Raw genomic sequence first — 25586 nt, 5'->3', positions numbered from 1 at the left:
TGTATTATACTCCAGAGCTGCGCTCACTATTCTGCTGGTGCAGTCACTGTGTACATACATTACGTTACTGATCCTGAGTTACATCCTGTATTATACCCCAGAGCTGCACTCACTATTCTGCTGGTGCAGTCACTGTGTACATACATTACGTTACTGATCCTGAGTTACATCCTGTATTATACTCCAGAGCTGCGCTCACTATTCTGCTGGTGCTGTCACTGTGTACATACATTACATTACTGATCCTGAGTTACATCCTGTATTATACTCCAGAGCTGCACTCACTATTCTGCTGGTGCAGTCACTGTGTACATACATTACGTTACTGATCCTGAGTTACATCCTGTATTATACTCCAGAGCTGCGCTCACTATTCTGCTGGTGCTGTCACTGTGTACATACATTACATTACTGATCCTGAGTTACATCCTGTATTATACTCCAGAGCTGCGCTCACTATTCTGCTGGTGCTGTCACTGTGTACATACATTACATTACTGATCCTGAGTTACATCCTGTATTATACTCCAGAGCTGCACTCACTATTCTGCTGGTGCAGTCACTGTGTACATACATTACATTACTGATCCTGAGTTACATCCTGTATTATACTCCAGAGCTGCACTCACTATTCTGCTGGTGCAGTCACTGTGTACATACATTACGTTACTGATCCTGAGTTACATCCTGTATTATACTCCAGAGCTGCACTCACTATTCTGCTGGTGCAGTCACTGTGTACATACATTACGTTACTGATCCTGAGTTACATCCTGTATTATACTCCAGAGCTGCGCTCACTATTCTGCTGGTGCTGTCACTGTGTACATACATTACATTACTGATCCTGAGTTACATCCTGTATTATACTCCAGAGCTGCGCTCACTATTCTGCTGGTGCTGTCACTGTGTACATACATTACGTTACTGATCCTGAGTTACATCCTGTCAGTGGCGGATTATAATGAGGTCAATTTGGGCAGTTGCCCCGGGCCCAGTGGGGTTAAGGGGCCCACAGCCCAGGCCAGTAAATTGCCCCATTATAATCCGCCACCGCGCAGGGCCGGATTATAGGCAGGGCAGGCGGGGCTTCAGCCCCGGGGCCCCCACCACAAGAGCTTCTAAGGGGGCCCCCACCACATTCCTGCTGGCTGCTGCAATGGCACTCCATCTTCTCCCCACCTAAAAGTGAGTGACCGTGGGGGCGGCATTATGTGCTCTGCTACCAGCAGCATCTACAAGTAGCGTGAACGCTGATACTGCTGGTAGCGTGCAAAGGCTTGTGATGAGATCACAGGAGGTAAGGTGTCAGGACCCCCGATCATGTGACCCCTGTCTCCTCCCCTCCTGTGACCTCATCACAGGTCCTGTGCGCACAGCACTGAGAGCAGCCATGTATGTGGAGTGCGGCTCTGCGGGTGGAGGTCGGTGCTGGAGGCTCCATTATTCTCTATGTGGAGTGCGGCTCTGCGGGTGGAGGTCGGTGCTGGAGGTTCCATTATTCTCTATGTGGAGTGTGGCTCTGCGGGTGGAGGTCGGTGCTGGAGGCTCCATTATCCTCTATGTGGAGTGTGGCTCTGCGGGTGGAGGTCGGTGCTGGAGGCCCCATTATTCTCTATGTGGAGTGCGGGTGGAGGTCGGTGCTGGAGGCCCCATTATTCTCTATGTGGAGTGCGGCTCTGCGGGTGGAGGTCGGTGCTGGAGGCTCCATTACTCTCTATGTGGAGTGCGGCTCTGCGGGTGGATTTCGGTGCTGGAGGCCCCATTATTCTCTATGTGGAGTGCGGCTCTGCGGGTGGAGTTCGGTGCTGGAGGCTCCATTATTCTCTATGTGGAGTGCGGCTCTGCGGGTGGAGGTCGGTGCTGGAGGCTCCATTATTCTCTATGTGGAGTGGGGCTCTGCGGGTGGAGGTCGGTGCCGGAGGCCCCATTATTCTCTATGTGGAGTGCGGCTCTGCGGGTGGAGGTCGGTGCTGGAGGCTCCATTATTCTCTATGTAGAGTGTGGCTCTGCGGGTGGAAGTCGGTGCTGGAGGCTCCATTATTCTCTATGTGGAGTGCGGCTCTGCGGGTGGAGGTCGGTGCTGGAGGCCCCATTATTCTCTATGTGGAGTGCGGCTCTGCGGGTGGAGGTAGGTGCTGGAGGCTCCATTATTCTCTATGTGGAGATCGGTGCTGGAGGCTCCATTATTCTCTATGTGGAGTGCGGCTCTGCGGGTGGAGGTCGGTGCTGGAGGCTCCATTATTCTCTATGTGGAGTGCGGCTCTGCGGGTGGAGGTCAGTGCTGGAGGCCCCATTATTCTCTATGTGGAGTGCGGCTCTGCGGGTGGAGGTCAGTGCTGGAGGCTCCATTATTCTCTATGTGGAGTGCGGCTCTGCGGGTGGAGGTCGGTGCTGGAGGCTCCATTATTCTCTATGTGGAGTGTGGCTCTGCGGGTGGAGGTCGGTGCTGGAGGCTCCATTATTCTCTATGTGGAGTGCGGCTCTGCGGGTGGATTTCGGTGCTGGAGGCCCCATTATTCTCTATGTGGAGTGCGGCTCTGCGGGTGGAGGTCGGTGCTGGAGGCCCCATTATTCTCTATGTGGAGTGCGGCTCTGCGGGTGGAGGTCGGTGCCGGAGGCACCATTATTCTCTATGTGGAGTGCGGCTCTGCGGGTGGAGGTCGGTGCCGGAGGCTCCATTATTCTCTATGTGGAGTGCGGCTCTGCGGGTGGAGGTCGGTGCTGGAGGCACCATTATTCTCTATGTGGAGTGTGGCTCTGCGGGTGGAGGTCGGTGCTGGAGGCTCCATTATTCTCTATGTGGAGTGCGGCTCTGCGGGTGGAGGTCTGTGCTGGAGGCTCCATTATTCTCTATGTGGAGTGCGGCTCTGCGGGTGGAGGTCGGTGCTGGAGGCCCCATTATTCTCTGTGGAGTGTGGCTCTGCGGGTGGAGGTCGGTGCTGGAGGCTCCATTATTCTCTATGTAGAGTGTGGCTCTGCGGGTGGAGGTCGGTGCTGGAGGCTCCATTATTCTCTATGTGGAGTGCGGCTCTGCGGGTGGAGGTCGGTGCTGGAGGCCCCATTATTCTCTATGTGGAGTGCGGCTCTGCGGGAGGAGGTAGGTGCTGGAGGCTCCATTATTCTCTATGTAGAGTGTGGCTCTGCGGGTGGAGGTCGGTGCTGGAGGCCCCATTATTCTCTATGTGGAGTGCGGCTCTGCGGGTGGAGGTCGGTGCCGGAGGCTCCATTATTCTCTATGTGGAGTGCGGCTCTGCGGGTGGAGGTCGGTGCTGGAGGCCCCATTATTCTCTATGTGGAGTGCGGCTCTGCGGGTGGAGGTCGGTGCTGGAGGCTCCATTATTCTCTATGTGGAGTGCGGCTCTGCGGGTGGAGGTCGGTGCTGGAGGCTCCATTATTCTCTATGTGGAGTGCGGCTCTGCGGGTGGAGGTCGGTGCTGGAGGCCCCATTATTCTCTATGTGGAGTGCGGCTCTGCGGGTGGAGGTCGGTGCTGGAGGCTCCATTATTCTCTATGTAGAGTGTGGCTCTACGATTCGTGACCCCCGTCACGTGACGAGGGGGGCCCACAGAGTCTGAACTACCCCGGGCCCTGGCTACCCTTAATCCACCCCTGCATCCTGTATTATACCCCAAAGCTGCACTCACTATTCTGCTGGTGCAGTCACTGTGTACATACATTACATTACTGATCCTGAGTTACATCTTGTATTATACTCCAGAGCTGCACTCACTATTCTGCTGATTGTAACCGTAAACAGTCAGCAACCTTACCGTTAGGTACCGTATACGTCTAACAAATCCTGTGATGTCGCTGTCATATTCAATCCTGTCCTCACTTCATTGACATGAGAGAGCATGTCACTTTTTTACTGAAAACTCCTCTTCTGAAATACTCTGTTCTGCTGTGAGTCGTTTCATACCTACTGCAGGAGTTAGTACAGAACGTGTGCACGGACTACTCATGAATAGGAATCCAATGCAGATGTTGGCCCAGATTTAAATAAGTCAGATAACAGCAGAGGGCGCCATAACAAGTGTCTGAGAAATGTCCTTTTTTGTGAGTCCACCCTGTTTAATTCTGCAAGTATTATATAGATCACTATTGTGGCTTTTCTGTTTGTCTGCATGAAGCCATCTTCTGCAATCAAGTAATCCTGAGAGTACAAAAAGAAGGCATTAGCAGGGAAGGGGGAGAACATTTAAGGGTAAGATCCACATTGAAATGGGATGTCCACAGTTATGGACAATTTTTTGCTAAAAATCATTTTGACAATTTGAACTTGTTAAAAACGTTGCACCTTCTATGGTCTCTATGCTGAAGGCTATTGTAGAGTGCAGAATGAGCCCACTGAAAATGTGAGTCGCTGTGATGGTCTGACAGTAGAGTTTGTAACTCTTTTATCTGTCTTTTCTTTGCTCCTTTCAGCTGATTTATGACTCCAGAACCCATCAAGGTACAATGTTCAAGGAAGAAAAAAGATGCATCGTTTTGTAAAGAAACACACTTGCAAAAATTATTTTTAGCCCCAAATACGTGCATTTAAGTAAGAAAAAAGTCCAGAAAGTTGGACAGACCCTTTAAACAAGTTATGATAACTTAAGATCCATTCAGATCCATAGATGTGAAAGCGCTATTTTACTAATACAGAGCTCCAAATCCTCTACTTAGATATAAAGATAAAATATAACATATTGGCTACTTGCCCAATAATTGGGGGATAAGAAGTAGACATGAGCGGATCCATTTGAAGTTTGGGTTCTGGTACCCGACGTGAACTTTATTCCAAAATTTTGTTTGGGTACCAGAACTGTACCCAATATTGAAACAAAACCAAAAGCCCATTGAAAACAATGGAGACCCAAACATTTGGCTGGAAAAGTCTTTCTGTCTTTCTCTCTCTGCAATGGACATCCCCCGGAACGCTGAATATTGCAACAGATTTCCTCCGAAACTAAGAATATAGCAACAAACTTCCTCCAGAACTATGAATATTGCAACAGACATTCTCCGATACTACGAATATTGCAACAGATTTCCTCCGGAACTAAGAATATAGCAACAGACTTCCTCCGGAACTACGAATATTGCAACAAACTTCCTCCGGAACTACGAACATTGCAACAGATTTCCTCCGGAACTACGAACATTGCAACAGACTTCCTCCGGAACTACGAATATTGCAACAAACTTCCTCCGGAACTACGAACATTGCAACAGACTTCCTCCGGAACTATGAATATTGCAACAGACATTCTCCGATACTACGAATATTGCAACAGATTTCCTCCGGAACTAAGAATATAGCAACAAACTTCCTCCAGAACTATGAATATTGCAACAGACATTCTCCGATACTACGAACATTGCAACAGATTTCCTCCGGAACTACGAACATTGCAACAGACTTCCTCCGGAACTACGAATATTGCAACAAACTTCCTCCGGAACTACGAACATTGCAACAGATTTCCTCCGGAACTACGAACATTGCAACAGACTTCCTCCGGAACTACGAATATTGCAACAAACTTCCTCCGGAACTATGAATATTGCAACAGACTTCCTCCGGAACTATGAATATTGCAACAGACATTCTCCGATACTACGAATATTGCAACAGATTTCCTCCGGAACTAAGAATATAGCAACAAACTTCCTCCAGAACTATGAATATTGCAACAGACATTCTCCGATACTACGAACATTGCAACAGATTTCCTCCGGAACTACGAATATTGCAACAAACTTCCTCCGGAACTACGAATATTGCAACAGATTTCCTCCGGAACTACGAACATTGCAACAGACTTCCTCCGGAACTACGAATATTGCAACAAACTTCCTCCGGAACTACGAACATTGCAACAGACTTCCTCCGGAACTACGAATATTGCAACAAACTTCCTCCGGAACTACGAACATTGCAACAGATTTCCTCCGGAACTACGAATATTGCAACAAACTTCCTCCGATACTACGAATATTGCAACAGACTTCCTCCGGAACTACGAATATTGCAACAGATTTCCTCCGGAACTACGAATATTGCAACAGATTTCCTCCGGAACTACGAACATTGCAACAGACTTCCTCCGGAACTACGAATATTGCAACAGACTTCCTCCGGAACTACGAACATTGCAACAGACTTCCTCCGGAACTACGAATATTGCAACAAACTTCCTCCGGAACTACGAATATTGCAACAAACTTCCTCCGGAACTACGAACATTGCAACAGATTTCCTCCGGAACTACGAATATTGCAACAAACTTCCTCCGATACTACGAATATTGCAACAGACTTCTTCTGGAACTACGAATATTGCCACAGATTTCCTCCGGAACTACAAACATTGCAACAGACATTCTCCGATACTACAAACATTGCAACAGATTTCCTCCGGAACTACGAATATTGCAACGAACTAACTCCGATGCTACGAATATTGCAACAGACTTCCTCCGGAACTATGAACATTGTAACAGATTTCCTCTGGAACTAAGAATATAGCAACAGACTTACTCCAGAACTATGAACATTGCAACAGATTTCCTCTGGAACTAAGAATATAGCAACAGACTTACTCCTGAACTACGAATATTGCAACAAACTTCCTCCGGAACTATGAATATTGCAACAGACGTCCACCGATACTACAAATATTGCAAGGGATGTACAGGAGAAGTCCGTGTTTGACGTTTAGCACTGGACACTTACTGCCCACTACTAACGATGAACTTTTAAGTTCGGGGCTGGCTCATCCCTAATAAGAAGCAAACGGCACATGAAGTTATGATCAAACACCCATCCTTTCATAATATACACACACATATATATATATATAGCGCCATGGAATGACCCTATAGTAATACATATAATATTTGTAACACACTGCATATGATAATAATGAATACATATACATGAATATATATATATATATATATATATATACACACACACAGGACTGTGCTAAATTTTTAGGCAAGTGTAGAAATAATGGAAAACAAAATGTTGCAAAATGAGAATATTTTCATAACTAGTGTTAATGGTTTATTTTTATTAAATAGCAAAGTGAATGAAAAAATGTCACTCTGTGACTGTACATGATTAGAGAAAGGGGCCTTGAACCATTCCCAACACTGGGGCCCTAACTATCCTTGCTCCCAAAGTTATCTCTAAAGGTGAGGAGGTTTGGGCCACCAGCCTTATTGTTCTTGTGTTAGGCCTCTTTCACACTTCAGTTTTTTGCATCAGTCAAAATCCGCCAAAAGGACGGATGCTGGATCCGTTTTAGAACTGATGACAACGGATGCCACCCATTCGGTTTTTTGACGGATCCGACAATTGAAGAATTTTAAAGGAATCGCAGGAGAGAGAGAGAGAGAGAGAATGAGAATTTTTTTGTCCGGCACCCAGAAAGATTTTCGGGTTAAATCAGTCTCTGGAGGATCCGCCAGAGAAAAAAACGTTGCAAGCTCCGTTTTCAAATCTTTGAGGATGGTGACGGACAGCAACTTTTGGCGGATCCTCAAAAAAAACGGATGCAATGGACGGCAATCCGTCACAATCCGCCATTAATGGAAGTCAATGGGGAAAAAAACGGATCCTCAAAAGAAAATTGAGGATCCGTTTTTTTTTCAAAACCTGGCGGATTGTGACTGATTGCAAAAAACTGAAGTGTGAAAGAGGCCTTATTCACAAAGATGTCATCTTCATCAGGATGTCTGGGACAGAAATGCTAGTGTATCAACACGTAAGACAGACAGGGATAACAGAAAGAAACAAACATACAAACACTCACCAAAGGTAGAGAGGTATATAGGGAACAGGAATGTACCAACCAAATGGGAATAGGACAATGAGGGAAGCATACACACAAAACAGCAAGCAACAATCTCCAGTAGCAAAAACGATCTACAATTCAGCACAGTGTCTCCAAGGAGCTAGGAAGCAAAGCTTTCATTGGCAAGACAGAGAAGATCTGGCCAGGATTTATAGGGAGAGGAAATGACCAGATTAGAAGCAGCTGAAATTAAACTGCATGTTTCTGACCAGCATACAAAGGTTTGTTAACCTCTTCAGCACCAAGGACAACTAAATCCACTTAATATTGGACATATACAAAAAGGTTAAATGGAAGATCTGTGATTCACAATACGTAGTGATCTTCTAACCCCTGATCTCCCAGTAGGACGTGACACACTCATGACAACAAATGAGGAAAGTAAATCCCATCAGCATTTGATGACCACATCTTGCCTTCATCACTTTTTCTTTATATACTTGCAGAAATTCTGTGCTTTTGTAGGATTATAGCGGGGTGTATGAGTAACTAATTATGTCAAACAGTAGTCATCATTTTCATTTGTAGGCTGAAATACAATATTTAACTGAAACAGAAATAGCTGTGTGAGAGAGTGTAAACTGGGTAAGGAGCAGCCAAACTCTGCTACAAAGAAGAGGTTGTAGAAGACAGTTTCATTGTCACAGGTCATACATTACAGCAAGACTGAGCACAGCAATAAGATACAAGGTAGTTATACTGCATCAGCAAGGTCTCTGCTGGGCAAAGATTTCACAGCAGACCGGGGTTTCGAGATCTGCTGTTCAAACTCTTTTCAAAAAGTGCCAAGAAATGGGAAATGTTGAGGACCATAGATGAAGTTGTCCAAGGAAACTTAGTGCAGCAGATGAGACACATCATGTTACTTTCCTTCTAAATCGGGAGATATCCAGCAGAGCCATCAGTTCAGAACTGGCAGCAACTAGTGTAACCTAGCCACACCCATTTATTGTCTGGAGAAATCTAGCCAGAAATGGTCTTCATGGAAGAATTACAGCCTCAAATCGGACCTTATATATGGAAACAAGTGACCCAACTGTGCATGAAAACATAAGAATTGGGATGCAGAAGAATGGCAGCAGGTGCTCTGGACTAAGGAGCAGTCAAAATGTGAAATATTCGACTGTAAGAGTAGAAGATTGCTCCCAAAGTGCTGGAGAGCAGCAGAATAATGAGGGCCTGCAGGAGCAGTGACGCACAGTGGAAGGTCCTGTAAGTTTGAAGCTGAATTTCAGCAAAATTTGTGGCTTTGGTCAGGACTAATGGTGTCCTCAATGCTGGGAAAACCCAGCAGACAGTTACCATGTAATATCATCAGGAGGCGTCTCATTGGCTCCAAATGTATTCTGCAGCCGGACAACGACCCAGAACATCCAGCCAATGTCATCTGGAATGAGAAGTAATGGACGTGATGATCCGGCCCTGCAGCCCTGATCTCCCATTATCCTGTCTGTCTGGGATCACATGCAGAGACAGAAGGAGCGGCACAAGCCTCATACACAGAAGATCTGGGGTCAGGTCTCCAAGATGTTTTGAACAATCTCCTGTCAAGTTACTTCAAAGACTGTAAAAGAACTGACGGAAGTGACGGGCGGTCACCAAATATTTACGGGATTTAGATTTCTTTTCTGATCATTCACCTTTTATTTTGCTAATTGATAAAATAAATTATTAACATTTCTGTTTTTGAAAGTTTCTTACTCTGCAGCATTTCTTCCACGCCTGCCTGAAACTTTTGCATCATAATGTTTGTCCATACGCGCTATATTGTGATTATCTGGGGCTGTTTTTGCTTCGCCACATTTTACAAGACGTTACAATAGCACACAGTATCACTGCTGTCTCCTGGCTCCCGGGCACCTGGTCAAGGTCACTTCTACTCCCTTCTGCGGGCTATGTACAAGATAGGCACAGCTGCAGAAGATCTGTCATCATCATGACCACTGATATAGAGGTATCTAAGCCTATTATGTGTGATACTCTCAGCAAAGATTATGTATCTAATACCACCCCATGTGTGATACTGTATCCTTAGTGCTGAATCTAAGCATGTCATGTATAATTCTGTGCAAATGTGCTAGTGTATCTAAGAGTAGCGTGTCATACTGTATCTGAGCCACTGTACCTAAGCCTATCACTTGTGATTTTGTTTGGCAATACGATATATATAAGTGTATCATTCATTTAAACTTTTTTTAATGTCTGTAGAGCTGATGCATCTGTCTAAATACTGTCTGCTGGGCTCTGTATCTAATCCTATCCAGTGTGATACTGTCTGCTGAGCCGTGTATCTAATCCCATACTGTGTGATACTGACTGCTGAGCCATGTATCTAATCCTACACGGTATGATACTGACTGCTGAGCCGTGTATCTAATCCTATCCTGTGTGATACGGACTGCTGAGCTGTGTATCTAATCCCATGATGTGTGATACTGTCTGCTGAGTTGTGTATCTAATCCTATGCTGTGTGATACTGTCTGCTGGGCTGTGCATCTAATCCTATCCCCTGTGTGATACTGTCTGCTGAGCCGTGTATCTAATTCTATACTTTGTAATACTGTCTGCTGAGCTGTGTATCTAATCCTATCCTGTGTGATACTGTCTGCTGAGCCATGTATCTAATCCTATCCTGTGTAATACTGACTGCTGAGCTATGTATCTAATTCCATCCTGTGTGATAGTCTGCTGAGCTGTGTATCTAATCCTATCCTGTGTGATACAGTCTGCTGAGCCGTGTATCTAATCCTATCCTGTGTTATACTGTCTGCTGAGCCGTGTAACTAATTCTATTCTGTGTGATACTGTCTGCTGAGCTGTGTATCTAATCCTATCCTGTGTGATACTGTCTGCTGAGCCATGTATCTAATCCTATCCTGTGTAATACTGACTGCTGAGCTATGTATCTAATTCCATCCTGTGTGATAGTCTGCTGAGCTGTGTATCTAATCCTATCCTGTGTGATACAGTCTGCTGAGCCGTATATCTAATCCTATCCTGTGTGATACTGTCTGCTGAGCCGTGTATCTAATCCTATCCTGTGTGATACAGTCTGCTGAGCCGTGTATCTAATCCTATCCTGTGTGATACAGTCTGCTGAGCCTTGTATCTAATCCCATCCTGTGTGATACAGTCTGCTGAGCTGTGTATCTAACCCTATCATGTGTGATACCGTCTCAGAGGACCACACAGTACTACTCCCCCCATCATGTGATGTGCAGTCCCTGTGACTCAGGCGATGTCAGATCTCGCTGTGTCCCGGAATCACGTCCTGCCATAATCCGGCCCATGTGTGACTATTTCATTTTTCACATGTGCTTCCAGAAAAGCCGGAGATGCAGAAATTCCGGGATGTGACATTTCCCAGCAATCTCTTTGGTATCAATTAAAAAAGTGACAGAATCTCATGGCGTCCACACAACATGCCGCTCTCATTACTCACATCTGGATCTATTGGAAAGAGGTGGCCTCCGTGTGATCACCGCCAGTGATGGGGCTCCTATCGACTGAGATATATTATATATACACTGTGGAGGTACACTGCGGGGGGCACCGTCTGTGTACATGGCGTCATATAGGTGCAGGATGGTACACAGGTCACTATGGATGTATGGCTACTGTATGGACAGAGCAAGAAACAAAGAACCCAGCAAGGCAAGAACAACACAACGGGGCCCATCTACGGCCTGCCGGGCCCATCTAGGCCTACCGGGCCAACGTCTGAGGGTCACGTGGCCTCTACACCATCCACACACTCACAGAATTGGCTTAGAAATAAATCTGCCACAAAAGCCACCCTCTGCAAAGACTAAAATCCAAAGTGAAAATCAGCAGAAAGGTTAAATGTAGCAGATGATGTTAAAATACATTTTTACGCTTTAATAGATTGCAGATTTCTGATGCTCTTTGTACCTAATATCCGTCTAATCATTATCTACTGACCAATCTATTATATATTATCTATCTATTATCTATTATATATTATCTCTCTAAGGCTGTGTGCAGACGCTGTGGAATTCGCTGCGGATTCATCCTCGCGGAATTTACAAAATCCGCAGATAAATCCGCAGGTCAAAAGACCTGCGGTTTATCTGCGGATCAGCCTGCGGTTTCACCATCTCCACAATGGTGGAGATAGGAAACCGCTGCGGATTCCGCAGAAAGAATTGACATGTCAATTCTTTCTGCGATTTCAAAACCGCAGGAAAACCGCGTGGAAAAATCTGCACTGTCTACACAGCGTTTTTTTTCCCCATTTGAATGGTACTGTGTATCGCAGCTAAAACTGCTGTGGGTCCGCAGCGGCCAAACCCGCTGCGGAACCGCAGCAGAATCCGCAGCGTGTGCACACAGCCTAAGGCCGAGGTCACACTTGCGAGTGTGATGTGAGAAACTCGCGCATCAATACCCAGCGCTGCCGCCGCCACTCGGGACTGAAGTGTGTGGAAATACATGCAGCCGCAGCTCTGGTCCCGAGTGCCGGCGGAAGCGCTGGGTATTGATGCGCGAGTTTCTCACATCACACTCGCAAGTGTGACCCTGGCCTAATATCTATTATCTATTTATCTAATATCTGTCTAATATCTAGCCATCTATATATCTATGTCATATCTATCTATTATACAATTATCTATCTCTACATATCTCATATTCTCACATCCATCGGTCGGTTTGTGTATCGGTTATCCATCTATATAACTATCTCATATCTGTATATTATCTATCTCACATCTATCTATTAATGTATATATCAATTGTCTACATATCTTATCTCTCAACTATAAGTCTACACATATATACAAATGTATCTATTTATCTATTATCTATTATGTATCTATCTATTATCTATAATATCTATTATTTATTATCTATCATCTCTATCGCTCTGCTTTGCAGGGTATTTTATGTAGGCAGTTTCCTAATATAATATCATTTTTAAACTTACAACAAAATACACAACGGATGGAGGACATTATAACATCATGTAAATGATTTCTAGTTTCTTCCAGATTCACTGCTTCGTTTTCTGCATTTTGTGTCCACAAGGATTAATTGTAATAAGAGCACATTGCTCAGGAGTTGCCATTTAAGCAGTAGCTTAATATACTGCACCATGTATCCAGTCATGTATGAGAACTGTGATATATTGTAGCATTTTGACCTCCCAGCTCTCTGCAGTGAAATATGGAGCAATCTCACTAATCTGTGAAGGTCCATCAGTTTACAATCCATCCTCCACCATTCTGTTATTACTACAACATATTAATTTCTGGGGTCTCCATTTACTCCTAGTCTGTGATGTAATAGAGACTAGTAGTCAGTGACTAAATTTCTTTATGACAATAACTGTAGCAGCGACCCCTACATATAGAGCATAAAGAGGGGGCAAATCAAGCTTTTGACACTGGAAATGTCAACAGACTGCCAGGACATTCTGATACCTGTAGTTCCACTAGTGTAATAAGTGAACAGTTGGTGTCATAATAAAATCATGCAAAGGACTAATGGATTCAGTTATGTTACTTGTACTACCTTCTGTTCAAGTCCTATTATTTGCATTTTAACATTTGTAGTAAATATTGTAATAGAATATGACGCATCGATGATGATGATGATGATGATGATGACGATAATAAATAATATTAATAATAACAACAACACAAAACAGAGACGCTGATGTGTAACCTGGAAATTAGCTCCTGGGAAGCCACAGAATCAAGTAATCAGGTTGATAATTTTGTAACTCTTTGGTTGCTAGTTACAACAGCTTCACTTTAGCAGTTTCAGTTTTGACACATTTCCCAGGTGAGCAGTGACTGACCAGATGTGGCAATACTGCAGCTCCTACAGTTTAGCCTTCCAGGGCATGCTGGGAGTTGTAGTGTTGCAGTAGATGGAGAGCCACCATTCTAGCCAGCTGCAATATGATTCACTATGGACAGTATAGACTGGTCATACATGATTAGATTATTTTGTGTGCCTGAAAACCTCCCAACTATTTGTAAGCCAGGTGCACACATTATGGACACATTCACATTAATAAGCTTTTCTAGCATTTGTGGTAAAGAATATACATGAGCCGATAATTAAAAAAACTAATAATAATAATAATCTTTATTTTTAAATAGCGCTAACATATTCTGCAGCGCTTTACAGTTTGCACACATTCTCATCACTGTCCCCGATGAGGCTCACAATCTAAATTCCCTATCAGTATGTCTTTGGAATGCTAACAATCTGGGGGTTCATATATCTATGGTGGGCAGAACAAGCCCACTCTGGGTATCTAGAGGGACAGGCAGGGATCACAGGGGCACATTAGGGTCAGTAGAGCATTGCCACCATGAGGCACACACAGCCTGACTGCAAGCTCTTGGGGAGAGGAGGTTTTGGATCGGCGCCCCCTACCATGTTGTGTGATGAGTGATATGATCAATATGTGCAGACCCCAGAAAACACCCTCACCCCCTTTTTTTCTTTATGGGTCCAAAATGAGGACCCGCTGATTGACAGAGACCCCTAACCAGGGTCACACTCACTATCTTTTCTGTGCAAATATTTAACCCATCCTCTGCCAGATCCTGCTCCAAAGCTGTTTAACCCGTTTATTTCCCGAGCTGTGGCTCCTGCCTGAACTTGCCTGCAAGATAAAATAACTTTTATAAACTTTCCGGGTAATAATTAATTTAGATCAAGATTAAGAAAAAAAAATCCAGAATTAAAGTTTGTGCTCCTAGGGGTAGCTGCAAGAATGAAGTACAGCAGCATTAGGCAACCTGTGGCTGCTCACCTGCTCCACCTCCCTCCCAAACGTAGACATGCTGGGACATGTAGTCCTACAGATAATAGCAAACGGTCATGGCACAGCATTGTAATAGTGAACAATCATTGGTGTTCACGTTCTAGTGGAAGTGTAAGTCCCAGCATAACCTGGCATTCTTGGACTTGTAGTTCCCCAGTCATTTTATATTCACAGAGCATTCATTATCCTTAGTGTAACCTCTCTATACAAATGTGCAGTCTGCCCCAGTCTCCCTTGGTATAATGGGGTTTCTCTTTCAGAAATGATATTTATCTACAATGTCAGCATTTTGCTAAGTGATTAGTTTTTTTATGCTGCGGATTTTCGAAAAATTTCAAATAACTTAATGGGTGCAGGAAAGCTGCAACATCAAAAACTCATGGTGGGAACGTAGCCTTAGTACAAGTAAACCCACCACTCCCATTCTGTTTCCCCAATGCTGTACAAGTGTCCAACATGAGTTCCTGGGACTTGTAGTTCCCACATTAGGAACAGCTTTTAGTTTATTCTATGGCGCTGAGAAAGTGTGCGATTTATAGTTTCTTAGAAGAACTACAACCCCCAGCATGATAAGGCTTAGAGGTGATTAGTCCAGAGCTGATACTTTATCACTCCAGTCCTTTGTTCTAACACTTGTGCCACCTGCAGATCCCAACCTCACCTGAGGCTGGTGGCTCCTCACTAAGACAAGCAGAACTACTACAACTCCCATCAAAACCAAAGGAAGAGCCACAAGTTTCCTGCTTTGATCTACTCCCAATAAAACCAGGAGGCTCCGCAAGGAATCCTTTTTTGTTATTTGCGGTGGTAAATCTTTGGCTGTGGATATTTAGAAGTGAGCTTAACCCCTCAATCCCCGTCCACCGACTATTCCTCCAGCACTGTCACACTTGCCTAGCCTCTGCAGAGCATTGCTACATTTCCATCAACCGCACCGAGGATTTGTTATTTCTAGCAATCACATGTAATCCCGAGGCTGTCAAAGCGCAACCGAGCATTGCTCCCCAGTCTTTCAACAGCTCCACTGTCTGAGTCCTGGGCATTATGTCACTGATCTCTAGCAGCAAGCAGTTAAGTTGACTTGACAAGCACCTAGACATCTCCTCACTGTGCTCCTGACAAAACATTGAGGACTAACCCCAAACAGATCTCTGCTTGCTGTGGAGAACCTTCATCAAATATCTTGGGCATGTGGAGAAGGGCAAGTGGGAGCTTGTGGGATAAGTCAGCCAGGGTTATCATCATCATCATCATCATCATCATTCTAGGATCAATGCCTGCTGGGTTCTACTCACCACCACAGTCCTATGATGTTTGCAGGACACAGGAGTATGAAGAAGAGACCCAGCTGAGTCCTGGACAGGGGCATCATGGTTGCTTTGATAAAAGTGAGACAATTTCACAAGACAGATGAATCTATAACTCCTTCTGCTTCTTCTTCAGTGCAATCAAGGGGAGGCAGCCAAGAACTCACAAGGAGCTACATCAACAAGTAGAAAACTCCTAGGAATGCCTGGATTGTTCACTTTTTCTCCCTTTGGGGATGGAGAAGAGGTGGGAGGACAGTAGCACCACTCAGCATGTACTGGAGCTCTGGGGACACGGGGCTAGGAAGATCCAGGTAGCTCCAATGCACAATCACTGGGCACAGACTGTCCTGCAAGCTGAAAGCAAAGAAAGGGGAGCAAGTTTTGGGAGGAACACACAAGGGTCGTGGGTGGAGAGATGAAAGACAAGGAGGAGGGAAGGAGAGAATAGATAGAGGGAGGTGAATAAGAATTATTAATTGTGCATTACCCTACATGGTGGGAAGGGGGGTAGACAGTTGTGCTATTCCACAAGGCATGACATGGTCACTACTCTACAGGTAGGACAAGGTGTGGCAGTCACCTGAGCTACTGGCCGTAGTCTAGGGTGGCACAGGTGAAATGCACTCCTCTTACTCCACTATCTACTCCCTCCAGCCCATAAATCTAACTTGTCATTCAGAAGTTTGCAGAAGAATGCAGTGAAGACTTGGCAGCATCTTGCCTCTGCAGGGAGGATTAAATAAAATATATAAATACTTAAAAAAAATGCAATAGATAATAAATGGACAAAGGGGGGATATTGCTACATTCACCCATTCATGTGAAGATGAGAAGAGGAAGCGCAGAAGTCTCAGGAATGAAGTCCCTGCAGGTGGCAGCTCCTGGGCAGAGGTTATCTACTGATGGAAGAGAGAAGAAGAGATAACAGCACCACCAGGTCAGGCACAAGGCTCAGACATGGGAGGAGAGGGGGATGTGTTCTGATTTTAAAGGAATTTAGCTAAAGTATCAAGAAGGAATAAGAAGATCATCTTTAATTGTGAATATTGAACTGACTTGACTATCTGCCATGTATCTGACCAGTAACTGGTCATTAACTGGACAGTCATCAGTCTGCTGACAGATCCTGTAGGTTTACTGCTCATCTGCAAGGAGGGGATCAGTGGTATAATATTGGGAAATAGTATTAAAAAGCTATGTATACAATGACTGTTCTTTTATGTATTTTAGTCATTTTTAATCTTCCAGCATCACCTGCTGGTTCAGCGTCTGCATAAAACTTTCTCTTGTAAATTCAATTCACATAGAAGAAAAACTTAAGGTTGGAAAATGGTCTCCCTGGGTTATAGGAGCAGAAGGTGTGTTTAGGGTCATGCTTGCTAATTGTTTTCAACCATCAGCAGAATTGTGGATTTTTTTCCTGAATTATAATACAAGTTGTACATATTCTTTATGAGGTGCATGCAATATTTTATTTTCTATAATATTATTCACCGGGTATCATTGGGTCGGACATGCAATATGTTATTGAAGGGTTATCCAAAAAGTGAAATGTTACAGAATTACGTTGTAAGATGAGATAACCTGGGTTCCTGGAATCAAATCCCACCAAGGACAACATCTTCAAGGAGTTTGTATGTTCTTCCTATGTTTGCCTGGGTTTCCTTCCACCCTCTAAAGACATACTGATAGGCAATGTAGATTGGAGCCCCAATGGGGACAGTGATGATAATGTCTGTATAGCTGCAGAATTAATGAGTAAAATAAATAGAAAAAATAAGGATGGTATTCTGTTCAGGGAGTGCTTGCAGTGGTAATATTTTTAATACAGGACTTATTATTGTACAATATGCACCTAGAAAAGATAGATAATAGATGATTGATAGATTGATAGATAGATAGTAGATCATAGATAGATAAAAGATGATAGATAGATACTCTTTTGCATACCTTAAATACTCTGAATGTGCACTTGTATATTGCTTGAAAATGGCCCATATATAGAGCCGAACCGTCACACAAATGGTCTATTAAAATAGCATTTTTTGCACTAAAGTGATGGTGTGCTGCGTCTTTATTTTTTCTAATATAAGGACTGGTATGAACCTGTGGAGCCCTGCACTCAGCTATTACCATTATTTAGGTGCTGCTCTCTGTTCAATTTTTTCTAGATACATAGATACATAGATAAATAGACCAATGTTATTCAACGAGGCAATGCAGATCTGCTTATTTTTTCTCAGCTGTATTCGGCATGTAAAAGAAATCGCAGCATGCTGCAATTTGACTGTGAAATCTGATGGGTGTGAGAAAAAAACTGGATGTCTTATAGACCATCAGAATAGCATCCGATTTTCACGCATACAGCTGTGTACACACGTTGTGCAGATATTTCACAAAACCTGAATGGTTTCCTGATGCCAACAAAGTGAATGAGAATCCTAAGGCCATGTGCACACGATGCAGATATCCAGCGGATCCGCAGCGGATTTTACCGCGCAGAAACGCTGCATATCCGCATTGTGATGTACAGTAGCATGTTAATCAATAGAAGAAAAAAAAACGCTGTGCAGACGCTGCGGTTTTTTCCGCGTGGTTTTCTTCTGGTTCAAAATATGCAGCATGTCACTTCTTTTGTGCGGTTTTCCACCTGCTCCATTCTCCAAATCCGCAGGGGAAAACCGCAGGGAAAAAACCGCAAGAAAACCGCAAGAAAAAGGAAGAAATCCGCAGGAAAAATGCAGGTCTTTTGACCTGTGGATTTCTTCAATTCTGCGCGGAAAAATCCGCAGGGCAAAAAAGTATGTCTGCACTTAGCCTAAAGTCTCGTGCACACGTTGCTTATTTCTGACTTGCAGATTTGGTGCAGATTCAAATCTATAGCATATCAATTCTTTCAGCGTTTTTGCTGCATTTTTTCACCCATAGACTTCAATGAAGTCAGTCAAAAAGGCTATAAAAATGCAGGTCTAAAAGTGATTGCAGAATTGCTGCATTTTTGTAGCATTTTTAGACAGAGGTGAATGCTATAGAGATAGATAGATAGATATAGACAGACATATAGACACAGTGACAGACATATAATAAAATTGCACCCTGTGAAGCTTATTGGACAGCATTTTATGATTAAATAAATTTAAAAAAACAATGCTGACTCCCCCCTATTTTTGATTATCAGCCAAAGTAAAGCTGACAGCTGGGGGGTTTGTATTACCAGGCTGGGAAGGATTATTGCTATTAGTCCCTTCCCAGCCTAAAAATACCAGCCCACAGCCACCCCAGAATTGGCACATCACATTAGATGCACCAGTTCTGGCGCTAAGCCTTGGCTCTTCCCTGGTAGCCCTGGTGCGGTGGCAATTAGGGTAATGTGACTAGAGGTTGATGTCAGCTGTGATTTGTCCAAAAACACAGCTGACATCAAACCCTGGTGTTAGTAATGGAGAGGTATCTGTTGGACACCCCTATTACTATCCTTTTAATAAAAAAAGAAAAGCAAACACAAAAATACATTATTGAAATAATCAATCCCTGACACTAACGCTCATTCATCAATTTATTAAGAAAAAGTTCCCAGGCAGGTCTGCTGTAATCCACCGAATCTGACGCAGTTCATTAATGTCTATCTATCTAATATATCTATTATTTTTCTATCTATCTAAGAAAAAAATGGAACATCACAATACCAATAAGTGGGTGCACAGGCTTCCTCAGCAAAGCATCCAATTCTTGCCCCAATCCAGATAAAGAGAAAAAGGAAGGCAGCACTCCATAGACTTTAGGTGAAAAAATTGTGGATTTTATTCAGACCCACATGACATGGCGACGTTTCCGCTCACACTGAGCCTTTTTCGAGCCCTTGAAAAAAATCTGTCTGTCTAGCTATCTATCTATCTACCTATCTCTACCTATCTATCTCAATGGCATTCATTGCTGTCCAAAAACACATTAAAAATGAAGCAAAAACGCTTATTTTCCTGACAACAGATGCAGAAATTTGTGCATCCAAATACACAACATGTGCACGTTACATATGGACAGCAAGTGGATGACAAGTCAGAAACAAATCATAGAACTCTCCTGGTTGAAAATGGGACTGATTTTTTTTTATAACTGTTTGACCATAGCCTAAGAATATTTACCTAGAGAGTTTTAGGCTACGGGGAACATAGCAAAGTGTCACATGACAGCAAGTTTTAAAAATGTGACCATTTGTGTAATTGGTTTGCATGATTATGTTTTTGAGCTGCTATTTGGCTGCAATGAAAACAAAGACAAATCACAGCAATGTAGCAGATGAGTCTCAGTTGTATATTACTTGTATTGAAGTACAGTTAGGTCCATATATATTTGGACAGAGACAACATTTTTCTAATTTTGGTTCTAGACATTACCACAATGAATTTTAAACAAAACAATTCAGATGCAGGTGAAGTTCAGACTTTCAGCTTTCATTTGAGGGTATCCACATTAAAATTGGATGAAGGGTTTAGGAGTTTCAGCTCCTTAACATGCGCCACCCTGTTTTTAAAGGAACCAAAAGTAATTGGACAATTGACTCCAAGGCTATTTCATGGACAGGTGTGGGCAATCCCTTCGTTATGTCATTCTCAATTAAGCAGATAAAAGGCCTGGAGCTGATTTGAGGTGTGGTGCTTGCATTTGGAAGGTTTTGCTGTGAAGGAAACATGCGGCCAAAGGAGCTCTCCATGCAGGTGAAACAAGCCATCCTTAAGCTGCAAAAACAGAAAAAAAAAAACATCCGAGAAATTACTACAACATTAGGAGTGGCAAAATCTACAGTTTGGAACATCCTGAGAAAGAAAGAAAGCACTGGTGAACTTATCAATGCAAAAAGACCTGAGCGCCCACGGAAGACAACAGTGGTGGATGATCGCAGAATAATCTCCATGGTGAAGAGAAACCCCTTCACAACAGCCAACCAAGTGACCAACACTCTCCAGGAGGTAGGCGTATCAATATCCATATCTACCATAAAGAGAAGACTGCATGAAAGTAAATACGGAGGGGTCACTGCACGGTGCAAACCACTCGTAAGCATCAAGAATAAAAAGGCTAGACTGGACTTTGCTAAAAAACATCTAAAAAAGCCAGTACAGTTCTGGAAGAACATTCTTTGGACAGATGAAACCAAGATCAACCTCAACCAGAATGATGGAAAGAACAAAGTATGGCGAAGGCGTGGAACAGCTCATGATCCAAAGCATACCACACCATCTGTAAAACACGGTGGAGGCAGGGTGATGGCTTGGGCATGCATGGCTGCCAGTGGCACTGGGTCACTAGTGTTTATTGATGATGTGACACAGGACAGAAGCAGCCGAATGAATTCTGAGGTATTCAGAGCCATACTGTGTGCTCTGATCCAGCCAAATGCAGCCAGACTGATTGGTCGTCGTTTCATACTACAGATGGACAATGACCCAAAACATAAAGCCAAAGCAACCCAGGAGTTTATTAAAGCAAAGAAGTGGAATATTCTTGAATGGCCAAGTCAGTCACCTGATCTCAGCCCAATTGAGCATTTCACTTGTTAAAGGCTAAACTTCAGACAGAAAGGCCCACAAACAAACAGCAACTGAAAACCACCACAGTGAAGGCCTGGCAGAGCCTCAAAAAGGAGGAGACACAGTGTCTGGTGATGTCCATGAGTTCAAGACTTCAGGCAGTCATTGCCAACAAAGGGTTTTCAACCAAGTACTAGAAATGAACATTTTATTTACAATTATTTAATCTGTCCAATTACTTTTGGTCCCTTTAAAAACAGGGTGGCACATGTTAAGGAGCTGAAACTCCTAAAACCCTTCACCCAATTTGAATGTGGATACCCTCAAATGAAAGCTGAAAGTCTGAACTTCAACTGCATCTGAATTGTTTTGTTTAAAATTCATTGTGGAAATGTCTAGAACCAAAATTAGAAACATTTTGTCTCTGTCCAAATATATATGGACCTAACTGTATATAGGGGCAGAGTCGCATGTGGCTTGGGGCCTGAAATAAAAAACCCAACAAGCTTGGACTTTATGATATGTTCCTATTGAGGTCGTAACAGGTCACAAAACAACTCTATGAACAATCATTAGATAATAATAATCTTTATTTTTATATAGCGCTAACATATTCCACAGCGCTTTACTGTTTGCACACATTATCATCACTATGAACTGTTGCAATGATCTTCATGTCACGTAACATTTGTCGCCATGAAACTCCAGTCTAAAAGTTGCAGGAACATATAATAATCTCAATAATTCCATCATACAAACTTACCCCCAAAAAGGAAACAATCAGGTAGATTGGTATTTGTGATTAGAAGTTTCCATAATGTTTCTGGCCAGTGAGCAGAGGCTGAAATGTGAATGCGGAGAGCAGAGGTCATTCTATGAAAATGTCAATCATTCCCTGTGTCTGTCTAATAAAAAATGAGTTTTGCTGCATGCCGCCTGTCAGTAGTTCACCTGTAGCCCCGGGCTGGGGTCTTGTACACTGAGGGGGAGAATTACAGCAATTTGCTTCTCTGAAATGAGATCTGAAAAATGGATTTTAGATCCCTATTCCCTAACTCACTGTCCTCTCCCAAAATACAGGTGCTTCTAACAAAATTAGAATATCATCAAAAAGTGAATTTATTTCAGTTCTTCAATACAAAAAGTGACTCTCCTATATTCTATAGAGTCATTACACACAGAGTGATCAATTTCACGTGTTTATTTCTGGTAATGTTGATTATGGCTTACAGCCAATGAAAACCCAAAAGTCATTATCTCAGGAAATTAGAATAATTAACAATAAACACCTCCAAAGGCTTCGTAAGTGTTTATAAAGGTCCCTTAGTCTGTTTCAGTAGCTCCACAATCATGGGGAAGACTGCTGACCTGACAGATGTCCAGAAAGCAGTCACTGACACACTCCACAAGGAGGGGAAGCCACAAAAGGTCATTGCTAAAGGAGCCGGCTGTTCACAGAGTGCTGTATCCAAGAAAATTAATGGAAAGTGGAGTGGAAGGAAAAAGTGTGGTAGAAAAAGGTGCACAAGCAATCGGATAACCGCAGCCTGGAAAGGATTGTTCAGAAAAGAGCATTCAGTAATATGGGGGAGATTCACAAGGAGTGGACTGCTGCTGGAGTCATTGCTTCACACCACACACACAGACGTATCCAGGACATGGGCTACAAGTGTCACATTCCTTGTGTCAGCCACTCATGACCAATAGACAACGCCAGAAGCGTCTTACCTGGGCCAAGGAGAAAGAGAGCTGGACTGTTGTCAGTGGTCCCAGAGTCTGGAGGAAGAGTGGAGAGGCCACAATCCAAGCTGCTGGAGGTCTAGTGTGAAGTCTCTACCATCAGTGATGGTTTGGGGAGCCATGTCATCTGCTGGTGTAGCTCCACTGTGTTTTATCAAGACCAAAGTCAGCGCAGCCGTCTACCAGGACATGTTAGAGCCCTTCATGCTTCCCTCTGTCGACAAGCTTTATGGAGATGGAAATGTCATTCTCCAGCAGGACTTGGCCTTTGTCCACACTGCCAAAAGTACCAATACCTGGTGTACACACAACAGTATCACTGGGCTTGATTGTCAGCAAACTCGCCTGACCTTAACCCCATAGAGAATCTATGGAGTAATGTCAAGAGGATGATGAGAGACACCAGACCCAACAATGCAGACAAGCTGAAGGCTGCTATCCAAGCAACCTAGGCTTCCATAACCCCTCAGCAGAGCCACAGGCTGATCGCCTCCATGCCACGCCGCATTGATGCAGTAATTGATGCAAAAGGAGCCCGACCAAGTACTGAGGGCATTTACTGATCATACATTTCAGGAGGACAACTTTTCAGATTTTACATTCATTTTTCAAGCTGGTGTCATAAAATATTCTAATTTACTGAGACAATGACTTTTGGGTTTTCATTGGCTGTAAGCCATAATCATCAACAGTAACAGAAATAAACCCGTGAAATAGATCACTCTGTGTATAATGACTCTATAGAATATAGGAGATTCACTTTTTGTATTGAAGAACTGAAATAAATTCACTTTTTGATGATATTCTAATTTTGTGAGAAGCACCTGTATGTGAGATCTAGTCATGTACACTGCTCAAAAAAATAAAGGGAACACTTAAACAACAGGCTATAACTCCAAGTAAATCAAACTTCTGTGAAATCAAACTGTCGACTTAGGAAGCAACACTGATTGACAATCAATTTCACAGGCTGTTGTGCAAATGGAATAGACAACAGATGGAAATTATTGGCAATTATCAAGACACCCTCAATAAAGGAGTGGTTCTGCAGGTGGGGACCACAGACCACATCTCAGTACCAATGCTTTCTGGCTGATGTTTTGGTCACTTTTGAATGTTGGTTGTGCTTTCACACTCGTGGTAGCATAAGACAGACTCTACAACCCACAGAAGTGGCTCAGGTAACGCAGCTTATCCAGGATGGCACATCAATGCGAGCTGTGGCAAGAAGGTGTTAGGCGTCGGGTTTCTCCCTCTGCACAGGAAGAATCCTGAGCCTTGCCTTCTGCGGTCTCCCATTCAGTCCTGGCCACAGAGGAGCCTGCTCAGTAAAGACATTGTTCCCAGCGCCTTGCTCAAGCTAGTGCTGTCGGGCTGGAACATAGTAATATCACATAAACTCTGCTACATTTGTACACAGGGAGTGCATGGGTTGTCCCATCTTCAGCAGGAGCGTACTGCCCCTTTGCCTACAGGCCTCCTGCTTGCTTGACTGTTCAGACCATCGATATGATTACACTGCTCACCAGATATCTGCAGACTTTGATGCTGTTGTACTAGCTGCTTTGCCTCTGCAGTATAGAAGGAGCACCTTGGCATTAAATCTGACCAAGATCAGGAGCCATCAGCGGCCAGCTTCAGAGCAGTACTTGCAAGCTCTACTGAAAAGACATTGAAAGCACTGCGCATGTTCGGCTACCGCCAGTAGACTGCAGAGGTAGAGATTTATAGCAAGTGAATTGAAACGTCTGTTTTTACTGGCCCATTGCAATTTTACCCAAGAAAGAATGTGGGAAAATGAGTTGTTTAAGGGGTTACAATGATAAAGGGACGAAACCGTTCAATGACAAATCCAGGCCTGCTGCTTTGGCACTGTAATAGTAATTTAGGTTTATAAGCAGCCCTATGTAAATCAATACATAACATATCCTGATCATATGATACCTAACTACAAACTACATTAGTATATAAGAAAGTATATTCAAGGATGAATCAATGCTCAGGGGGTTGGTTATAATAGTATCTAGTCTAAGTCTAGACAAACCACTTAGAGCTAAACATCCTGGACTCCAGACTGATACATTTTACCTGCAGTGATACATTGTAGCAAACTACCAGAACAAGGGAGAGATGTGAGCTCTTGATGTGCTTAGCTTAGGCCTGTATAACACCACGTTTTTGCATTGTACTTTGACTTATCTGTTTGTACCGTAAATAAATCATAATGAAATGGATAAAATACAATAGGAAAATGTGTCAAATGGCTATCAGTGTGACATCAGTTTGTGCACTTATACATTTCAATCCTTTTTTTTACAATGGAAACGGCAGCCTTCCATTTTGTTTTTGTTTTCTTA

General features: G+C 43.5%; 2 protein-coding genes across 2 annotated transcripts in view; one reads left to right on the top strand and one right to left on the bottom strand.

Annotated features, from left to right (window-relative positions):
• WNT6 (Wnt family member 6) overlaps window positions 1-16697 on the bottom strand; it is a 98099-nt gene extending 81402 nt beyond the window's left edge. The window contains exon 1 of the mRNA XM_073545420.1: window positions 15947-16697. Coding sequence (XP_073401521.1) covers window positions 15947-16023 — 77 coding nt within the window. The 5' untranslated portion in view covers window positions 16024-16697. The remainder of the gene's footprint in view (window positions 1-15946) is intronic.
• Window positions 3351-6986, top strand: LOC141049212 (uncharacterized). The gene is made up of 3 exons (XM_073545416.1): window positions 3351-3430; window positions 4134-4207; window positions 4429-6986. The coding sequence occupies exon 3, from the start codon at window positions 5546-5548 to the stop codon at window positions 6506-6508; it is 963 nt and encodes a 320-aa protein (XP_073401517.1). The 5' UTR covers window positions 3351-3430; window positions 4134-4207; window positions 4429-5545; the 3' UTR covers window positions 6509-6986.
• Window positions 16698-25586: the final 8889 nt, after the last annotated feature.

This window comes from Dendrobates tinctorius, unplaced genomic scaffold (assembly GCF_039654945.1).
Source record: "Dendrobates tinctorius isolate UK_male_01 unplaced genomic scaffold, ASM3965494v1 ptg000143l, whole genome shotgun sequence".
NCBI lineage: Eukaryota > Metazoa > Chordata > Amphibia > Anura > Dendrobatidae > Dendrobates > Dendrobates tinctorius.
Note: the sequence above shows the minus strand (reverse complement) of the source record. Positions and strands in the feature narration are given on the sequence as shown.

What these genes read in the sequence shown, in the direction of transcription:
- LOC141049212 (XM_073545416.1), top strand. Translation starts at nt 5,546, where the DNA reads ATGAATATTGCAACAGACTTCCTCCGGAACTATGAATATTGCAACAGA.